The following is an 18,009-nucleotide window of genomic DNA, read 5'->3' as shown; positions in this document are numbered from 1 at the left end:
TAGCTGCAGCGAACAATCTACTCACCTTATCTCGGCTGCTTATTTCAAGGTCTGCTTCTCCTGTTCCAGGTTGTGTTGGATGTAATTCCTGCTTACTTGCTTACTTGCCAGTGGTGGGGGACCAGCAGACTATTTTTAGATTTGCTCTGGCTGCTTCTCGGCAAATGTTTGTTTTTCCAATGAATGCTGGCTGGTGAAGGAATCTGCCGGCCAGGTCCAGCAGCCTTAAAGGGGCAGGATCGAGTTTTACATAAATCAAGCTGTGGATAAAAAGTAAGCAGCTGTTCATTAGGAAATCTAAGTTTGGGCACAATGGTTCTCACCAGAGTAGGATACAAACAGCGTGGTCTGGTCCCCATGACGGACGATATTGCGGCAGTCATTAAAAAACATAATCAATGTAAAATCATGGATTTCTTTGGCCAGAATTTAAATGTCTCATCTGCTATGGGACCTCTGGACCTAATGGTACTGGATGGCACCGAATGCTTAGACTGGTCTTTGGGGCCACAGTGCCTAATGAAATTATCAACTGGGGACACTATGAGGGCTGGCGAGTACTCTCTGGCTGTGGAACTAGAGCATGCTGATCCCTCGATTGTAAACCTTCAGCAGGGTGGCAGCCCTGCTCAGCCCCAAGTCTGTGGAGGCTCCGTGAGCGTTACTCCACCTTGCCCTGCTGAGATCCTGTGCGCCACTTGTTCATCTTCTTCAGCTCAGCCTTCCCCGATTTATAAGGGTCCTCATCATGAAGAAATGGATTCTAATACGGTAGTCAAACTACTTTATTCCCAGCTGGACCTAATTAAAAGCTTATTTATAAAATGGACAGAAGACCTGTCACTGATTAAGAACCTCCTTGCCGAATGTATGGGTCAGTTGTTATTATTAACGGCCCCAATGTCGTCTTGTTCAAAGGACGCCACCTTAATTCAACCTCTCTGCACTACTTTGTCAACGGCTGTGTCGGAGACTAAGTCTCGGGTGGACAGGGATCCTAGTCCCATACATGAACTTAGTTTTACAACTGAATTGCCTACGTGTGTAATACATCAGCCTGGTGAGCGAACTTTTAATACAATTAACCCGGCTAGCCTAGGCCATGCTCACAGTAAGTGTGGCATTAATGCTGGGGTTTCAACAAAAAAGGCTCAAAACGTAAAAACATCAAGGCTCAACCAAGTTTAAAGAGGAAATCGACCAGTCCTGAAACCCGATTGGTATGGATCCAAATAATCCGTTTCATCCAAGTGTGCTGACAACTGGTTGGCCACCACTCGCTCAGTGACCTTGCCCAGAAATGGTAGATTCGAAATTGGGCGGAAGTTATCGAATACTTGGGGATCCAAGGAGGGCTTCTTTAAGATGGGCTTTACAATTGCCTCCTTGAAGGCTGATGGCATCACACCCTCTTTCAAGGATGCGTTTACCACTGCTTTGATCCCCTCGCCCAATTTCTCTCTGCAGCTCACAAGGAGCCACGAAGGGCAAGGATCAGTAAGACAAGTGGTTGGCTTGACAGATGAAAGGACCTTGTCCACTTCCTCAGAAGGGAGAAGCCGAAACCTATCCCAATTTACCGGCATGCAACTGGCCAACTCTGGTTCATCCACTGTGTCCACGGCGCACGGGATCGAGCTCTGTAAGTGCTCGATTTTATTGGCAAAGTGTTTTGCTAATAAGTCACAGGAGGCCTTTGTATTCCCCAGGTCCAGGCTATTTGACAGATCGTATCTCCCTACATGAATCTGTCCAGGATTTGAGATCTTCAAGTGAGGCCCTTCTTGTATTCCCCACACCATCGCAAGGACATATGATGCGGACACGAGACAGGGCCTTTTCAGTGGCTGCCCCTAGGCTGTGGAACTCCCTTCCGAGTGAGGTGCGATCAGCTCCCTCCTTGCCTTCTTTCCGGCAACAAGTAAAGACTGTTTTATTTCAATGGGCATTTGGGATAGAGAACGACCAGGATTAAGCATCATAGGTTTGGTTGACTACATTATATGATTTTATTATTTTAAATTGTCGCTGTTTTTAATCTATATTTTATGGTTTTAATTTTTCTCATAGTTTAATTCTTTTTTAATAGTATACTTCTGTATGTTTTAATTGGTGTTGTTTTTAGTTGTAAGCCGCTCTGACTCCTATTAGAAAAAGGGCAGGGTAGAAATAAGGTTTATTATTATTATTATTATTATTATTACAGTAAAAATGAAAGTCTCATCTCTTGCTCTGTTCACTTTCACCTCTGGCCACTTCCAGTTTTCCTCTAGCCATACCAGTCCCTGGTATATGGCTCCTCAATGGTTGCCTATAGGGTATGCTTCTCTCAACCTGAAATAGTTTCCCCGCTCCTATGTATGTTTATTAATTTCTCTTTTCAACAAAAATAACATACCAAGTAACAAATATTTGTGCTATCATCCAGTCAGTGTTAAGCACTTTTAAGTTTCTTTGACTTCTGTGGGAGAATGAAGCATGTGTCTAAAACCTTTCCAAAACTGAATGCTACGTTTGGCATTTGAAAATGTGCCAAATGCTGAAATGAAGGGGGGGGGAGAGAGAGAGAGGCTTCAGCAATAGAATGAATACTCACCACATTCCTCGTGATGCCTCAAAGGTCTTTCTCCCAGTGGTGCCATCACTTCATTAAAAGAAAGATTTCAAAGATATAGTGTGCTTTGTTAAGAAAGTAAACATATCTACGGGAGGATAGCACTAGTTGTCACCATTCTTCAGATTAATGGTCGACAATTGGTTTTCCTGATTTCCAGATACTGACAGAAATAATTTTTGGACATAAGAAAAAGAAAAAAAATAGCAGGAAAAAATACACAACACCTAATAGGAATGAAGGTATTATGTTTTAATTAAAAAATAATCTGATTTTCTCTCATCTGCTTTCTTTCTCACACCTGCAAACAGGGCACCTAGCTTTGTGTTAATAAACTAAAATTTAATTAAAATCCTGAATTAATTGTACTTTCTTTTAAATGAACTGGGGGAGGGGAGAGAGATGAAACAATAATATTCCAAAGAAGTGTTCAAGAACTCTGTCTTCAAAACATGTTTAAACAAGGAATTGAATGATTGGGTATCTAAATTACTAGACGCGTTTCAGTGATATGAATGGTAGGATAGAATTTGGGATGTAGCTTTTTAAAACTATTCTTATAAAAGAAATAACAAATTTATTGAAAATAGATGCCTTTTCATTAATCACTGAAATACACACTTTCAAAATATTGTTCATTATTATTGTTGTTAACAATTTACAAACATAATATAAAACCAGCTGAAATTGTTTTAAAAAGTACAATAAAATCAACTAGAGATAAGTATAAAAACAATACAAAGGCAAAAAACCTCTTTAAGAATGTACCTATAGCCCGCAGCTATTTCTATCAAACTTTAAAAAGCAGGGAAATAGGGCAGCTATAGTGAATGCACCAGGGGAGCAGGAGACCTGAACTCCTCCCTGAGATATTGGACTGCCCTACAAATTTGTCAAAAATGCAAACACAATTTGGGCTGGTCTTTCACAGTCCAATCCACTTCCTGTGTAGCTTGGAAGAATTTGGTAACATGTGCCTCTGAGCATATGGTGAGTGGTGGCAACACCTGCTATCTCCATGGGGAAGGGGAAGGGGAAGGAGGGGATTGGAAGGGGATGGGGATGGGGAGGGAGGGGCAAAGGAAGGTTGAGGGAAGGGGCAAGAGGGAGGCGATAGGAGGGAGGAGACGGGAGGGTGGGTTTGATCATTTTCATACTTTTTGAGTTCAATGGGATTTTTTTCTATGCAGTCATGTTTGAAAATGGAAATGGACTGCCTTCAAGTCGATCCCCACCCATGGCGACCCTTTGAATAGGGTTTTCATGGTAAAAGGTATTCAGAGGTGGTTTCACCATTGCCTTCCTCTGAGGCTGAGAGGCAGTGACCAGCCCACGGTCACCCAGTCAGCTTCATGGCTGTGTGGCGATTGGAACCCTGCTCTTCCAGGTCGTAGTCCAATACTGACCCAGGGAAGAGGCAGGGAGGAAAGGAGGAGGGGGAGGAAATTGGGTGGGTGGGCACTGAGCAGAAGGGAAGCCCCTTTCCTTTCCAAAAGGAAAACATTGTAAACAGTATCATTCTTTTTCAGGCTTTCCCCCACCTTTTTATTCTACCGCAGGCACATGTAGCCTCCCACCAACATTTAAACCAAAGCTTTCCCCGGCCACATCCACACCAGGCCTTTATTTCACTTTTGACAGTCATGGCTTCTCTCAAGGAATCCTGGGAAGTGTAGTTAGTGAAGGGTGCTGAGAGTTGCTAGGAGATGCCCTGATCCCCTCACAGACTTCCATCAGAGTGGCTGACTGTTAAACCAGTCTGGCCTGTGGAGCTCTCTCAGTGGAACAGGAGTCTCCTCTCAGCACCCTTCATGAACTACATTTCCCAGGGTTCTCTGAGGGAAGCCATGACTGTCTCAAGTGAAATCAAAGTCTGGGATGGGTGTGGCCCCATGACTAGGCAAGCCCAGCAACTGGGAGGCTTTTAGAATTCTGACAGTTGGTTCTTATTGAGCATGCCCCGCGTTATCATAGGGTCCCAGCCAAAATTTATTAAATTAATTACAAATCAGCCAGGCATTTTTTTTCAACTTTTAAACTGCAGTAGATGAAGGTCAGAGCATGAGGCAATGTCAGTATTAGGATTACAGGTACTCCACAGAGTATTAGGATTACAGGTACTCCACATTGCTGATTTTTAATGAATTTCAACACATTATGAAAACTCTGAGAGAAAAAAGTCCAAAAGGGCTCTGAGGTTTATTTCTCTCTTTGTAGACTTTGAACTGTCTATTGTCTCTGACTGTTTTGTGTATCACCATGATAATTGACAGGGTTGTTAAGCAAGCATTTCTGAGTTCAGGACTATAAGTTTTGTACGGTTTTGTTTTGATATGAGCTTACAGGAAGCCTCAGAATGGCATGGGGGGTATTTTCAATTTAACATTGCGGAATGTGAAAAATCCCCTCTGGCTATAGTATACAGCCACTTTCGTGGCTCTATAATATGACACTATTTTCACTGGAATATATCTTGGCTAATATGTGAAACATACTAAGAAGGACACTTCACTTCACAATTAGAACATCTCTGTTTTAATGTGCATACCAGCTTATGCATTTTTGTTGAAGAGTGGTGTCATTTGTTTTTATCATAGTTATGCTGTAGTTTGTTTATTATTCAATCACCACTTCCCCCTCTTATTAACATGGTGGGTGAAGTTCTTACCTTATGTTCAGTAACATTTGGTAGAGGTCTTCAGCACTGAGACAGATATGTGTAACATTGGGTTGTAGCCTCAGATGGCCTATATATTATATGCTGACCATTTCTAATATAGTTATGGAAAGATGGTATATTTCAGTTTCAAATATCAGTATCAGGCTTCAGTTGCTCCTCACGAACACCAAAACATTCCATGAACAGATAGGCGAGTATCCTAAGATACGTTTCTTTCTCCTCATCCTACAGTCATTGTGTATCTCAAAATGCCTCTCTAGATGGTCAAGGGAGCTATGGAACAATGTGAAATGGGGTACAGGGTGCTGCTGGAGCTGGAGTAGATAGGAAACATTCCTTCCATGATCTTCCTTGAGCTACTTTGTGGGAATCTAAGATTGACTTTGAGTGAATACCCTGCTCTCCTACCATTCCTCCTCTCACAGTGTTCAGAAGGATCCCCTGACCCTCCTAGGATGCAGGTGTCCATAGACCAATAAAGTTCCTCAAATTAACCTGTTTTAGGATCCAAGTCGTAAAGTGTGGGTTGTCGGAAGAGAAATTGATGGCAGATGGGCACACATAGCATTCATCTTTCTATTTTGGCTGTGTGATATTTAGTTTCTAAGATGGTGAACAGAGAATTACCTACCTACCTAACTGTCTGTCTGTCTGTCTCTGTCTCTCTCTCTCATCTATCTATCAATCTATCTATCTATGTTGTATGTGTATGGGGAGAGAGCAGAGCCTGTTGCATCTGTTTTACTAAAATAATATCAATGTTGTGGTAAACACTATACAAACTTTTTTACAGAAGCCAAGTCCTTGGGCTGGATGCAGACTTAAGATAGCTGCATTTCCTTCTCATTGAATTTGTGGGACATATTAGGGATGACTAACGTTCCACACTGATTGCAGTGAGAGCAAACCTTTGCTACCAGCTTATAATATAAAAATTATCTTTGCAGCTGTAATGGTTTAAATGACTATTAGACTATTGCTCCGGAGGTGGTCGTGTTTCTGCCAGACTGTACAGCCCTGTGACAAGGGGGTGTGGCACTGGATTGTACTCTTCAGGTTATTATTTTTTTAAAAATGTTAACCATTCTGTTAACTATTCCCTCTAAACTCTTCACACTAGTATTAATCATTTTATTTTGAATTCAAAAATTCCTACAATCACGTTCAAGGCTACACCGAAAAACAAAACAGAACCAAATATTGTGGCTTGGTAGTGTTTGGTATTAACCATTATTATTCAGCAGCTTGTTGACTGCAGTGACCCAGCAGAATCAAAGTGCCCATTCAGAAGTAGAGCAAATAAAAGTCCCAAGATCAGATGTTGTTGGACCCTTGCCATTGACCACGCTAGCTGGAGCTGATGGGACAACATCTGGAGGGCCACCATGCATTAGATGAATGAATATGGAAATTAGAAGTAATGCAGTTAGGGATGTGATATTGCAAATATGGGCCAATATTTAACTATTATTAGCCCCAGAATCTCTCCATTAATGTCTATTTTCTTTGAATTGGTTGCTGGAAGCTAAAATGTACTATGTGACTCTAATATGTAGAGGATAAAGGGTGTAGAAATAACATGTTGTATTAAGCTACTTTATAATTTTTCTTGAAATGATAAAATGGTTGAATATATTAATTTGACTCAAAAAGGTATTTAAGTTTCTATTTTAAAGATTGTAATACATATTTATTTATTTAACAAAACTAAACTAATTTAACTCTTGAATGTAAAGACTTCTAAGTAGCATTTTAAACTGTTTTATTAAATTACTAGAACTAATGATATATACGTATCCTTATATTTGAGGAGGAGAGGAGATACTGAACAACTGTAGTTCACAATGATATATTTTATCAGAGATTCAAGAATGGAGATAGCAATTCAGGTAACTTGAGGAAAGCTTTTAATAAGAACATGTCAGATAAACCAGTGAAAGGCTGTATGTCATAATGGCCAGACTTTTTAATCAATGTTCAATCAATCAAGAGAAAAGTTTGACAAGATTCTGTACTTAAGGCACTTTCACCTTTCATTATCCAATGCATTTTGTTGGAGATGTCAGCAAGACTACAGATTTTGAGCGTATTTAGTGAAATTGTAATGACATACTGTTTTGAGCTAAGGTCAGTTCAATAAAAGAAAAGATTACTGTTTACAAATTGCCAGTGGATCCAACAGTCCTCTCATGGCCCGGGGCCCAATTTTACCCCTCCAACCCTCTCTATCCACATTTTGGGACTCTTCCCAAGCCATTCCTCCTGTCAGGTCAAACCTTCTGTCTCTAGGCCACACCCGTCAATGGTCCTGATTGCCAATGTCTTCAAATCCTTTCCCATGACTGGAATGTGTCATTGATCTGTGATCTTTGCTTGCCTGGATAAAAGATGGAAAATTGTGAGTATGGAGGGCTGCATAAACCTTTGTATGGGTGGAATGTAGCCTACTGTACAAGGTAAGAGTCACATATTAGACACCATCCAGCCTTTTGTCTCTGGTTCCTACCTACCACTGGAATATTGTTCCCAGAAGACGGCACACTGGAAAATGCAATCCTTCAGCTGAAAATGTTCCCATCCCCATCTTACCTTGAGGTTGGATGGATTGTTATCACTTAAGAGTACAAAGATGATGATGAATTAGTCCCTGCTTGTTGTTGTTATGTGCCTTCATGTTGATTGCGACTTATGTCGACCATATGAATCAGCAAGCTCCATTGAGGCCTTTTTCTCTGTTTGACTAGAGGTATTGTCTTTTTGCATTATTCCTTGATAACGTCTCTGCCTTCACTCCATAGTTCTTCTTCTTCTCTGTCAACTAAGTTTAAAGCCTCAAATCTGTTCCTTACAGTAGGGCCGCATTCATACGGCAGGTTAGGTCCCAGACCCCCACCAAAAAGCAAAAACCACTGAAAAGCAGATGAGCTGTAGTGCGGGTGTCTGGAACCTTTAAGGATTTATATCCATATAAACATTCAGAGGATTCTGCACATGATCAGATTTTCCTTAGTAGATTGTTATAGCTGCCTGTGCAAAGCGTATTTGTTAGTTTATTTTAAATTACAGACATTTCATTACATTTTCAGTCAGTTATGGTGAATTAACAAGATCATAGACGAACATTCTGACCACAGAGACTTTCCAAAATGGGGAGAAATATCAGTGTGTCTTAACAAATGCTCACATTTACGTACAAATGATGTAAGCCAGGTTAAACATTAGATCACCCCTGAAATCATTTCTGCTACTCATCCTCATTGAGGAATGGCAAATGTAAGAAAGGATTGATCATGGTGCTCTTTTGACAGGTCCTGGGTCCCTGCTTACATGGGAACCCCATGTGTCTTTTTTGGGGGGGGTAGGCCTGACTATCTTGGGATTGTTTGATGTCGATGGGACTTATATCTAACTAACTGTGCATGGAATTGTATCTAAGAGTGAACATAATCTGAGATTTCAGACTGGTTTCCCATAATCTTGCAAATGACAGAAGAGGTCAGATGCCAATTTTCTGCATTTTGAACAGAAAGAGAGAAAGGGATAGAAGGAAAGAGTGAATGAAAGAGAAAGGCATGAACTTCGTATGAATTATGATACTTAATTCAACTTACAATACAATTTATCTGTTTAGGACACTGGCATCAGAGATATTGAAATAAAGAACCAGTCTACTACTATGGAGTTTACACTGGCCGGTTTCACTAGCTCTGCAGAATTAGAGACACTTCTCTTTGGGGTATTTGCATTTATCTATGCTACTGCCTTAGCTAGTAACCTCCTCCTCATCTTTACCATATGTACCTGCAGGAAACTCCACAGTCCCATGTACTTCCTGCTCATCAATTTGTCCTTAGTGAATCTGTTTTCCATCTCAATTACAACTCCAAAATTCCTCCAGACTCTTTGGACCCACAGAAAGACCATCTCTTTTTATGGTTGCATTACACAGGCATTTTTATTCATATGGTGTTTGGGAACAGAGCTTTTTATCCTCTCATTTATGGCTTTTGACCGTTATGCTGCTATTTGCCATCCTTTGCAGTACACAGTCATCATGAGGAAGGAAGTGTGTGTTGGCATAGCCAGTGGACTGTGGCTTGCTGGGATGGTCGATTCTGCTGTTCTTGTTGGACTTATGCTGAAGCTTTCCTTCTGCAACTCTAACATAGTTGAACATTTCTACTGTGATCTTCCCCCACTTTTAAAGCTCTCATGCTCTGACACCAGCCTTAATGAGAGAATGATTTTTTTGTCAGATGTGATTTATGCGATGTGTAGCTGTGGGTTGACGTTAACATCTTACTTCTTTATCCTGAGAGCTATCTTCAGAATCCGTTCCACTGAAGGGAAGAAGAAAGCTTTCTCCACATGTTCCTCCCATCTCATTGTAGTCAGTGTTTTCTTCTCTTCAGCCATTTACACATATATAAGGCCCAGCTCAGCCTACTCTCTAGACAAAGACAAGTTTGTTTCTCTCATTTATTCAGTGGTAACGCCAGTTATTAATCCACTCATATATTCTCTGAGAAACAAAGACGTAAAAGAGGCACTTAAGACAATTATTAGAAGATTCAGACTGCTCCAAAGACCTTAAGTTTTATATCAATGCTGCTGCTTCTCTGCTGCTGTTAAGGAGAGGAGCTGAACAAGAGAAAAGTTGGCAGAAGTAAACTGTTGGATTATTCATGTGCACCAAAATATGCTCCATTTGATTGGAAATCGTGGAACATAAAATGCAGGCTTCCTTTAATCTGTATGCATAATACCATTTCATTGAAAATACATCCAAGTGGATCCTAAAACCTTCCTCTTTGTTACTGGCTTGTATTTGGAAGAGAAAACCATGTGGCTCAATAGACACAGGAGTTCTTCAGAAGTAATCTCGTGCTTGACACAAAGAGGTGTTTCCTGCATGTATCCTATGTCTAAGGCCCCTGACTAGGTTTATCATGTTCTTCCCCAAGCCTGGGGCCTATAAATGCTCTGAGGCATGATTGAACCCACCATATTTCGAACCACATTTTTTCCTGTCCTCTACCCTGACTCCACATCATGTTGGAAAGAAATCTTGCTGCTCTCAGGAAGTAGATGGTGCAGAAGCCTGAGTGACTGTATGATAGGGAAGCAAGTGGAGACAGTTTTATTTATAAGCTGTCATTTGTCTTGAGATGTGACTGATCATGACCTCTTTATTTATTTACCCTCTTGTCATGGTCACAAAAATGTGTAGTGCTCTCAAAAGCCAAATTCTGATAACTACTCTTATTAAACTTCCACATTCTATTTTCTTGAACTCCATGTTGAAATTGAAGCCTTGATACATGTCAGGGGTCACCGATGTTGCAGCTGAAGGCACACATGCACCTGCAGAGGCCTTCTTTGCAACCACAGAGTCCCCTCCCCTTGCTGAACTTAGGCTTCAAAGAAGCATTCTCTCATATCCAATAAAAGAGTGCATTGTGTGCTTGATTGGAGTGTGTATGTGGTGCATGTGATGCTTTCTCCAGTTTGCAGATATGTCCATGGACCCAAAAACATGGCTACCTCCTACTGCATACAGAGGAAGAGCAGGCCCACACCATACATTTAAAGGGCATGACTTCTCTCAAAAATCATGGGAACTAGTTTGTTCAGAGTGCTGGGAATTTGTAGTTCTGTGAAGGAAAAATCATAGTTCCCAAGGTTCTTGGGAACACACAAAGTCTGTGTGAAAGTACATATTTGGAAATGCCATCAGTGTAATCCTAAACACACTTAATAAATAATATCGAATTTGCATGTCACAAAATATATTATGGTCATGTCCATAAGCACCAGGAGGGTAGTTGCCCAGGGGATCTTAGTCTCTTTGCTTTTTTGGCAGCAGGGTCCCTATGTCTCCAAGCATCCTACAGTCAGCATGAAAAGGGAGTGTGTTAGTCACTGAGAAGAGTCTTCTAATATGCTTCCTTGCCTTTTCTGCAGATTGGAGCCAATCAGAGTGAAAGGAGGTGAGTCAGCCACTGAGAATACTCTTCTCAGTTGCTAACACTCTCCACTTTCATGCGGATTGGCTCCTAGAGATGTTTGTTGTTGTGAGAGAATGCATTAACAAAGATCTCATTCTTAATCCAGGAGCAAAAAAGGGTGTACATGGCTGTAACTATCAAGAAGGGACCCTGCAGCTCTGAATTTTCTACTAAACAACGGATAAATGCCTATATAACTTTGTGTCTGGAGACGTATTATTAAGAATCACTTTCCATAATTGTAAGGAGGTGTGTCCACACACATGCATCCCAGGCACCTAAATGAGGGGTGGGAGCAGCATAGGGACATAAGCACATGTCTTAGACGAGGGGTTCCCAAACCTTTCTTCTACATAGACCACTTGAAAATTGCTGAGGGTCTGAAAGTATCTGAAAATTTACTATGGGCATATGCAAGATAATTAACTCCCATTAGTAATAAGAGCAAGAATTTGAACTGTGCGTATGATATTGTAATTTAAATGTGTAATTTTTATTTTGCTAGTTGTTTATGTCACGGCTATTGCCATTACATTCAGTGATATATGGGAATTACGATTTACGAGTAACATTAGTACAAAAAACACTACTAAGGATTCTGTATGGTCTGGTACAGGAGGAGGTCCATGGGGTGACACCATGAGTTACTGCACCAGGTGACATCAACCCTAGTGACACCACTGACCATGAGCTAGTATAACAAACTATGTACACCAAAGGGGACTATCTTGAGGGACAATGACTGCTATTAGACACATATTTAGGCATAGTTAAGCCTATTGGCACAATTCAACCATGCATATTCAGAAGAAGTTATTAACATATTCAGTAGGCGTTACTGCAAGGGAAATGTTTATAGTGTTGGCCTGCAGTTAAACTTAAAGAAAACCGATGTAAACTAGAGGGAAGCTTCCATATACTTGTCTATTTAGGGTTTGATTTCATAAATCTGAGATCCTTCAGTTCTTCTGTTAGAGATTCCACAAAAACGTATTTGGACTATCAGAAGAGATTTTCAGTGTGGATTACACCATCCTTCCTTCTTTGATTTGTAAAGGTAAACATCAAAAATCCTGCCATGGGATGGTGTCTTTATCATCAGATTATATTTATAGATTAATATGGAGTTTTTAGAAATTGCTTGAGAGATACTGCATTAGGGCTGCTTTCACACTGCACTTTATTCCATTATTCTGATGATTTTTTACCTGGTAATTTGTGCATTATATTTGATCTTTCACACAACACACAAGCTAGCACCAGAATTCTAGTGGAATGTAGTGGAAGTTTAGTGCTAATTTCCATGATAAAGGATACCAGAAATAATCAGTTAGCAAGACTGGGAACCTGGAAGATTGCAGGAATAATCTGCAGCTGCTCACGTGACAGGCGTCCCAGCATGCAGTGCGTTCTCACCCTTTAGTCATGTGGGCAGGGTTGCCTGACAAACATTGTACCGGTATTCCAGCATCAGTGCTGATAGCGGCAGCATTTCCCACATACACCCCTGTTTTGATACAACGACAGTAAAACAATTTAGAAAGTCAGATCCTAAAGGGAGAGGGCTTGCATGGTGATGGGATGAGATCTTAGACCTCCTACACAGTGGGGAACAGTGTGCATGGGTGAAGGACGAAAACAAGCCATGTGAAAGACAGTTGTGCAAAATGCTGGTATATCAGCTGAAAAAGCTGATATTTCTTAACACAAGAGGTACTGCAGTGTGAACGGGATTTAGAAATTGGGACAACAGCACTACCTTTTTCATCCATTAAACTAATGCAATCAGCCCCATGGGTGAAAGAAGAGAGACATGGGATTGGATACACCAGCCCCTGCCCAAAATAGCAGTGTAGACCACGAGTAGGGAAAGGTGACTCTGTAAATTTCAGTTTATCTCAGTTTCTCAGTTCTCCACATGTCTGTATCATTTCACAATTTTTTAAAAAAAGATCATCATGAAATTTTATCCACATTTTAGTGTGAATTTCTCCCAGTGTAGACAATTTTGTATGCATTTTGCCTCATATTCTCATGTTTTACAGAACATTCCCCCAACTTCATATGCATCCCCCTCAATAAAGAGCTGACTACCATAAGTTCAAGGGTACAATATTTCTGTATGCTATTTTCACATCTCTGCATTTTTATGCACACTTTACCCTAGTATATGCATTTTTGCACACACTCCCTTGCGGAGGAACTGCACTGCAAAATTCAGAGAAGTGTGACTTTTGAAGGATGGCTGTGTTTCAGTTCGCATATTGCTTTGGAAAGTGTGAATTAGGTAGGTCCAGCTTTAAATGTGAACAGAATTGAACTTTCCCCCCATCCTTAATCATGGGGCTGTTTTTGTATACATGTTTAGGTTTGAGGGCTTTTTCAGATTCTGGTGCTCCTGGTTGTATTATTGCTTCCCTCAAAATTCCAATGTGGAGCAAGCCAGTCTGCAGGTTTCTTCATACCCTTGTCAGCTGGGTTATTCAATACACATGGATGGTCATGCTTTGGAGACATAAATCATCAAAATATAAACAGCATGATATGTGACAGACAGCATACTACTATATTTCTGTATGTGCATATGTCTAATCCTTACAGTCTTCCCAAATCCCTGTATCCTTTTTTTTCTTTCTGGGGGGGATATGAGATCATGCATATGCAAGTAAAGCTATATGCACATATGACTCCATCATATGCAGTGTCCACAAAGTGGGACTTTAGCACAGCAGCAACCCCACTCTGCTTATGGAACAGTTAGTGTGTGAACCAGCCTTTAGACATTTCTGGCTCTAAAGCAATGCGTGCACATTTCTTCCTCTTCCATATCAAACTTGGTGACTCTAAAAAATGTTGCTCGTGGAGATGGATGAAACTTTCCTGGGACTCATGTTTACAATAGAATTCTTCAGCTTCAAACATAAATTTCATATGAATCTCTCTCAGTAAAGAGCTGACTATTAACTGGCTCTTCGAAAGGACACAGGAAGAGCCCTCTTTGTTCATATGGAGAATATGTCAAATTCAGCATTCAGTTTCTGGTTTGGCATTCAATAGCCAGTAAGTCAACAAGAGAGAAGGCAACAATTCTCCCCAAATATTCATTTCCAGCACTGGATGTTTAACTGTATGGTTATTCTGAACATGGAGTTTAAATTAGGTATCCTAGTTTCTAATTAATAGACCTAGGACTTATCCTTCATTTATCTACCAACGGTGAACAAGGGTGTGCATTGATTCTGTGTGAACCCTGAACAACAAGGCAAATGAGGGTGATTTGGAGGTAGATTGTGGACTTAAAGTATGTGCATAAAGGTAACAGCAAGACCATTTCCTTACCCTTCTTCTTTTCTGAGAAACAAAAGCAATCTGACTGGGAAAACACCCAGACCTCAAGACTGCTGGGGTGGGTGGGTGGAGTTTTTTGTTTAGATTCCCATTTAAAATCAAAGGGAACAAAACAGAGCTTCAGATTTAACATATCAGATTTGGCCCCAAATAGCAAATAGAACCAGAACAACTGTTTTGGATCCAAAAGAGCTGCCTCCAAACACTATAAATACAGATACATGATGCATCTTGTGGTCACAGCATACCTCTCATGAATATGGCTGATAAGGTCTCTCTACCTCTCTTATTTGACCATTACGGGTAATGTCACACAAATTAAACTGGTACTTACTAATCACCATCTTCAATTGCCAATGTATTTTTTCTTGAGTAATCTCTCATTCCTGGAGCTCATGATCACTGCAACCGTCATGCCTAAGATGCTAATAAATATAATCACAGGAAAGAAGACCATCTCTTTTGTGGGCTGTCCTACTCAGTCATTCTTCTATTTCCTTATGGGCTCAACTGAATTCTTCATCCTGGCTGTAATGTCCTTTGACCATTACGTTGCAATATGCTACCCCCTGCGCTATGCATCCATTATGAACAGCAAAGCCTGTTTCCAGCTCCTTCTGGGGTCATGGGTTGGTGGTTTCTTGATTATTCTAGTTCCCAGCATTGTGACAGCTGGTCTACCATTCTGTGGCCCAAACATTGTCAACCACTTCTTCTGTGACAGTGCCCCCTTACTCAAGCTTGTCTGTGGTGACACATCATTGGCTGAAAGGGTTGATTTTGGGACTTCTTCTATATTGCTTCTGGGTTCACTTCTCATAACAGTTGTGTCATACATTTACATTATTATTGCTGTCCTGAAGATACCATCAGCACAAGGGCGACAAAAGGCCTTCTCAACGTATGTTTCTCATATCACTGTGGTAATATTGTACTATGGGAGCTCTATCTTCATTTATGTCCATCCCACTAAAGGGAACATTCTGGATTTCAACAAAATAGGCACTGTACTGAACACAATGGTGACACCCATGCTAAATCCTTTCATATACAGTCTGAGAAATGTGAAGGTGAAGGATTCCCTTAGAGTTATCTTCAATCAAAGAAAACTAATTCTTAAGAAATGAACTGAACATGCAGCAAAATCCAGCAAAGGGATTTTAAGATCCGGTAGCTTCAGTGGGAGAGAGTCAGCATAGACTAGTGTGTTGGACTTAGATTATGGAGACCAGGTTCAAATCTTCACCTAGCTAGGTAGCTCACTATATGAACTTGGATCATTTAGTTGTTGCCAGCCTTACCAACCTCCAAAGGTTGTTGTGAAAGGTAAATGTGGTCATCCATGTATGTGTACCTTCTAACCTCTAGAATGCCCTGGGAGATGACTGAAAGTGGCTTTTCAAAATGTAAGAAATAAATAGGTTTTCTTGAGCGAATTTAAAAAGTGGTTTATTTGACTGGATAATGTCATTTGTAATTTGAGGGGTTTGGGGGGGTTCTATTAAGATACAAAGTGTCGTTAACTAGAGTTATATGCACATTCTTCATTGGAGTACTAATTCTAATGATATGGAAAATGAACAAAAGTCTTAAAGTATCATCATCTATACTAAGAGTAAATTCAATTCTCTGAGTGATATTCCTTTTGGAGTCAAAATGGCATCAATCATGAAGGTTTCAGCAGGCTTGGAGGAACCCCAATATTTGCAGAAGTGCAAAAAATGGGTAGAAAGTAAAAAAAAAAAAAGGAAGAAAATCCAATGGGATCAAAACATTCTCAGCTGGGATGGAATGCTGATGTCTGCTAGGAGGAGAGACCAAAATTGAAAACGAAGAGGAAGTAGGATGCCTTATTGTCTGAAACACTGAAGACACACATTCTCCATTGTAACATTTTGTGGATGGCCCTAAGTTATTATACAGCCATGAGAGTGGCTCCGTACTAGAGCTAGCATGGATTTTTCACATTCCGCCATGTTAAACTGAAAACACCGCCCATGACATTCTGCTGCTTCCCATAAGCTCATTTTACACAAAACTCTTACAAAATGTATAGTCCTGAACTCAGAATCACTTCCTTAACAACATCTAAGTTTTCATGAAGATGCACAAAACATTCAGAGAGAATCCAGAGTTCAAAGTGTAAAACAAAGGGGGGTAGGAATCCAGATCTCTGCTTGACTTTTTTGTCAATAGTTTCATAATTATTGAAATTAATTAAAAATCAGCCATGTTCATAGAGTATCTCTTCCTATTACTGACCTTGCCCCATTGTCTGACCATCATTTTGTGCAGTTTAAAAGTTAAAAAAAGAATGGCTGATTTTTAATTTAAGAAAATTAACATTGGAGTCTATTATAGTGGAGGCATACTCAGTAAGAACCAACTGTCAGTGTTCTAAAAGTCAGACTGTTTGGCTTGGCTAATTAGGGTGACACACCCATGCTAAAAATTTATTCTACTTCTACATTTATTCTAAACAGTCATGGCTTCCCTCAAATAATCCTGTGAAATTTAGTTTGTGAAGGCTGCTGAGAGTTGTTAGGAGGTGTAGTTTGTCAGAAAGCTGCTAAGAGTTGTTATTTCCTTGACAGAACTCCAGTGATTTAACAGTCAGCCCCTCTTCCCAGAGAGTTCTGTTAACTGTGGCTCTGTGGGGGGAATAGGGCATCTCCTAGCAACTCTCAACACCCTTCCCAAACTACACTTCCCAAGATTCCTTTATGGAACACATGACTGTCTAAACTGAAATAAAAGTCTGGTATGGACATGGCCAGAGAAAGCTTTGGTTTGAACTGGGTGGGAGATTACATGTATCTGCTATTGAATAAAAAGGTGGGAGAAGCCCTCCAAAATAATGATACTGTTAACAATGTTTTCCTTTTGGAAAGGAAAGGTGTTTTCCCTCTGCCCAGTGCTAACCTACCCAATCTCCTCCCCTACTCCTCCCCCTCTCCTCTCCACCTTCCACCCTCCCCCACCTCCCTTCACCTCCCCAAATCAATTTCACCTATCCCAAGCATGATTGTACATGTGTAAATCCCAATGAACTTGATAAGTATGCAAATGAGTGAACCTGCCCCTCCCCCTCAGCCCTCCTTTCCCTCCCCTCCCCCCCCTCTTCTCCCCTCCCACCCATCCCCTCCCCTTCCCCTCCACCCTCCTTCCATTCCCCTCTATCCCTCTCCCTCCACCTCTTCACTCTCCCCTCTCTGCTCCTCCCCCTCTCCCCTGCCCATCTACTCCCTTTCACTTCCCTCTTCCTCCTCCATTCCTCAGTCCAGACCTCCCTCCCTCCTTATTACTTTTCCTCCTCCCCATGGTCATTTTTGCCCATCCTAAGCATGATTGCACAGGAG

At 40.8% G+C, this 18,009-nt stretch overlaps 1 protein-coding gene across 1 annotated transcript; it reads left to right on the top strand.

Moving 5' to 3' along the window:
- Positions 1 to 312: 312 nt before the first annotated feature.
- Positions 313 to 15,777, top strand: LOC133367845 (olfactory receptor 6M1-like). The gene is made up of 2 exons (XM_061591939.1): positions 313 to 1,040; positions 14,922 to 15,777. Exons 1-2 carry the CDS (start codon positions 313 to 315, stop codon positions 15,775 to 15,777), a joined length of 1,584 nt encoding a protein of 527 aa, XP_061447923.1.
- The last annotated feature ends 2,232 nt before the right edge of the window (positions 15,778 to 18,009 follow it).

Source organism: Rhineura floridana, chromosome 11 (genome assembly GCF_030035675.1).
Source record: "Rhineura floridana isolate rRhiFlo1 chromosome 11, rRhiFlo1.hap2, whole genome shotgun sequence".
Taxonomy (NCBI): domain Eukaryota; kingdom Metazoa; phylum Chordata; class Lepidosauria; order Squamata; family Rhineuridae; genus Rhineura; species Rhineura floridana.
The sequence above is the reverse complement of the archived record's forward strand: the minus strand, read 5'-3'. Positions and strand labels throughout refer to the sequence as shown.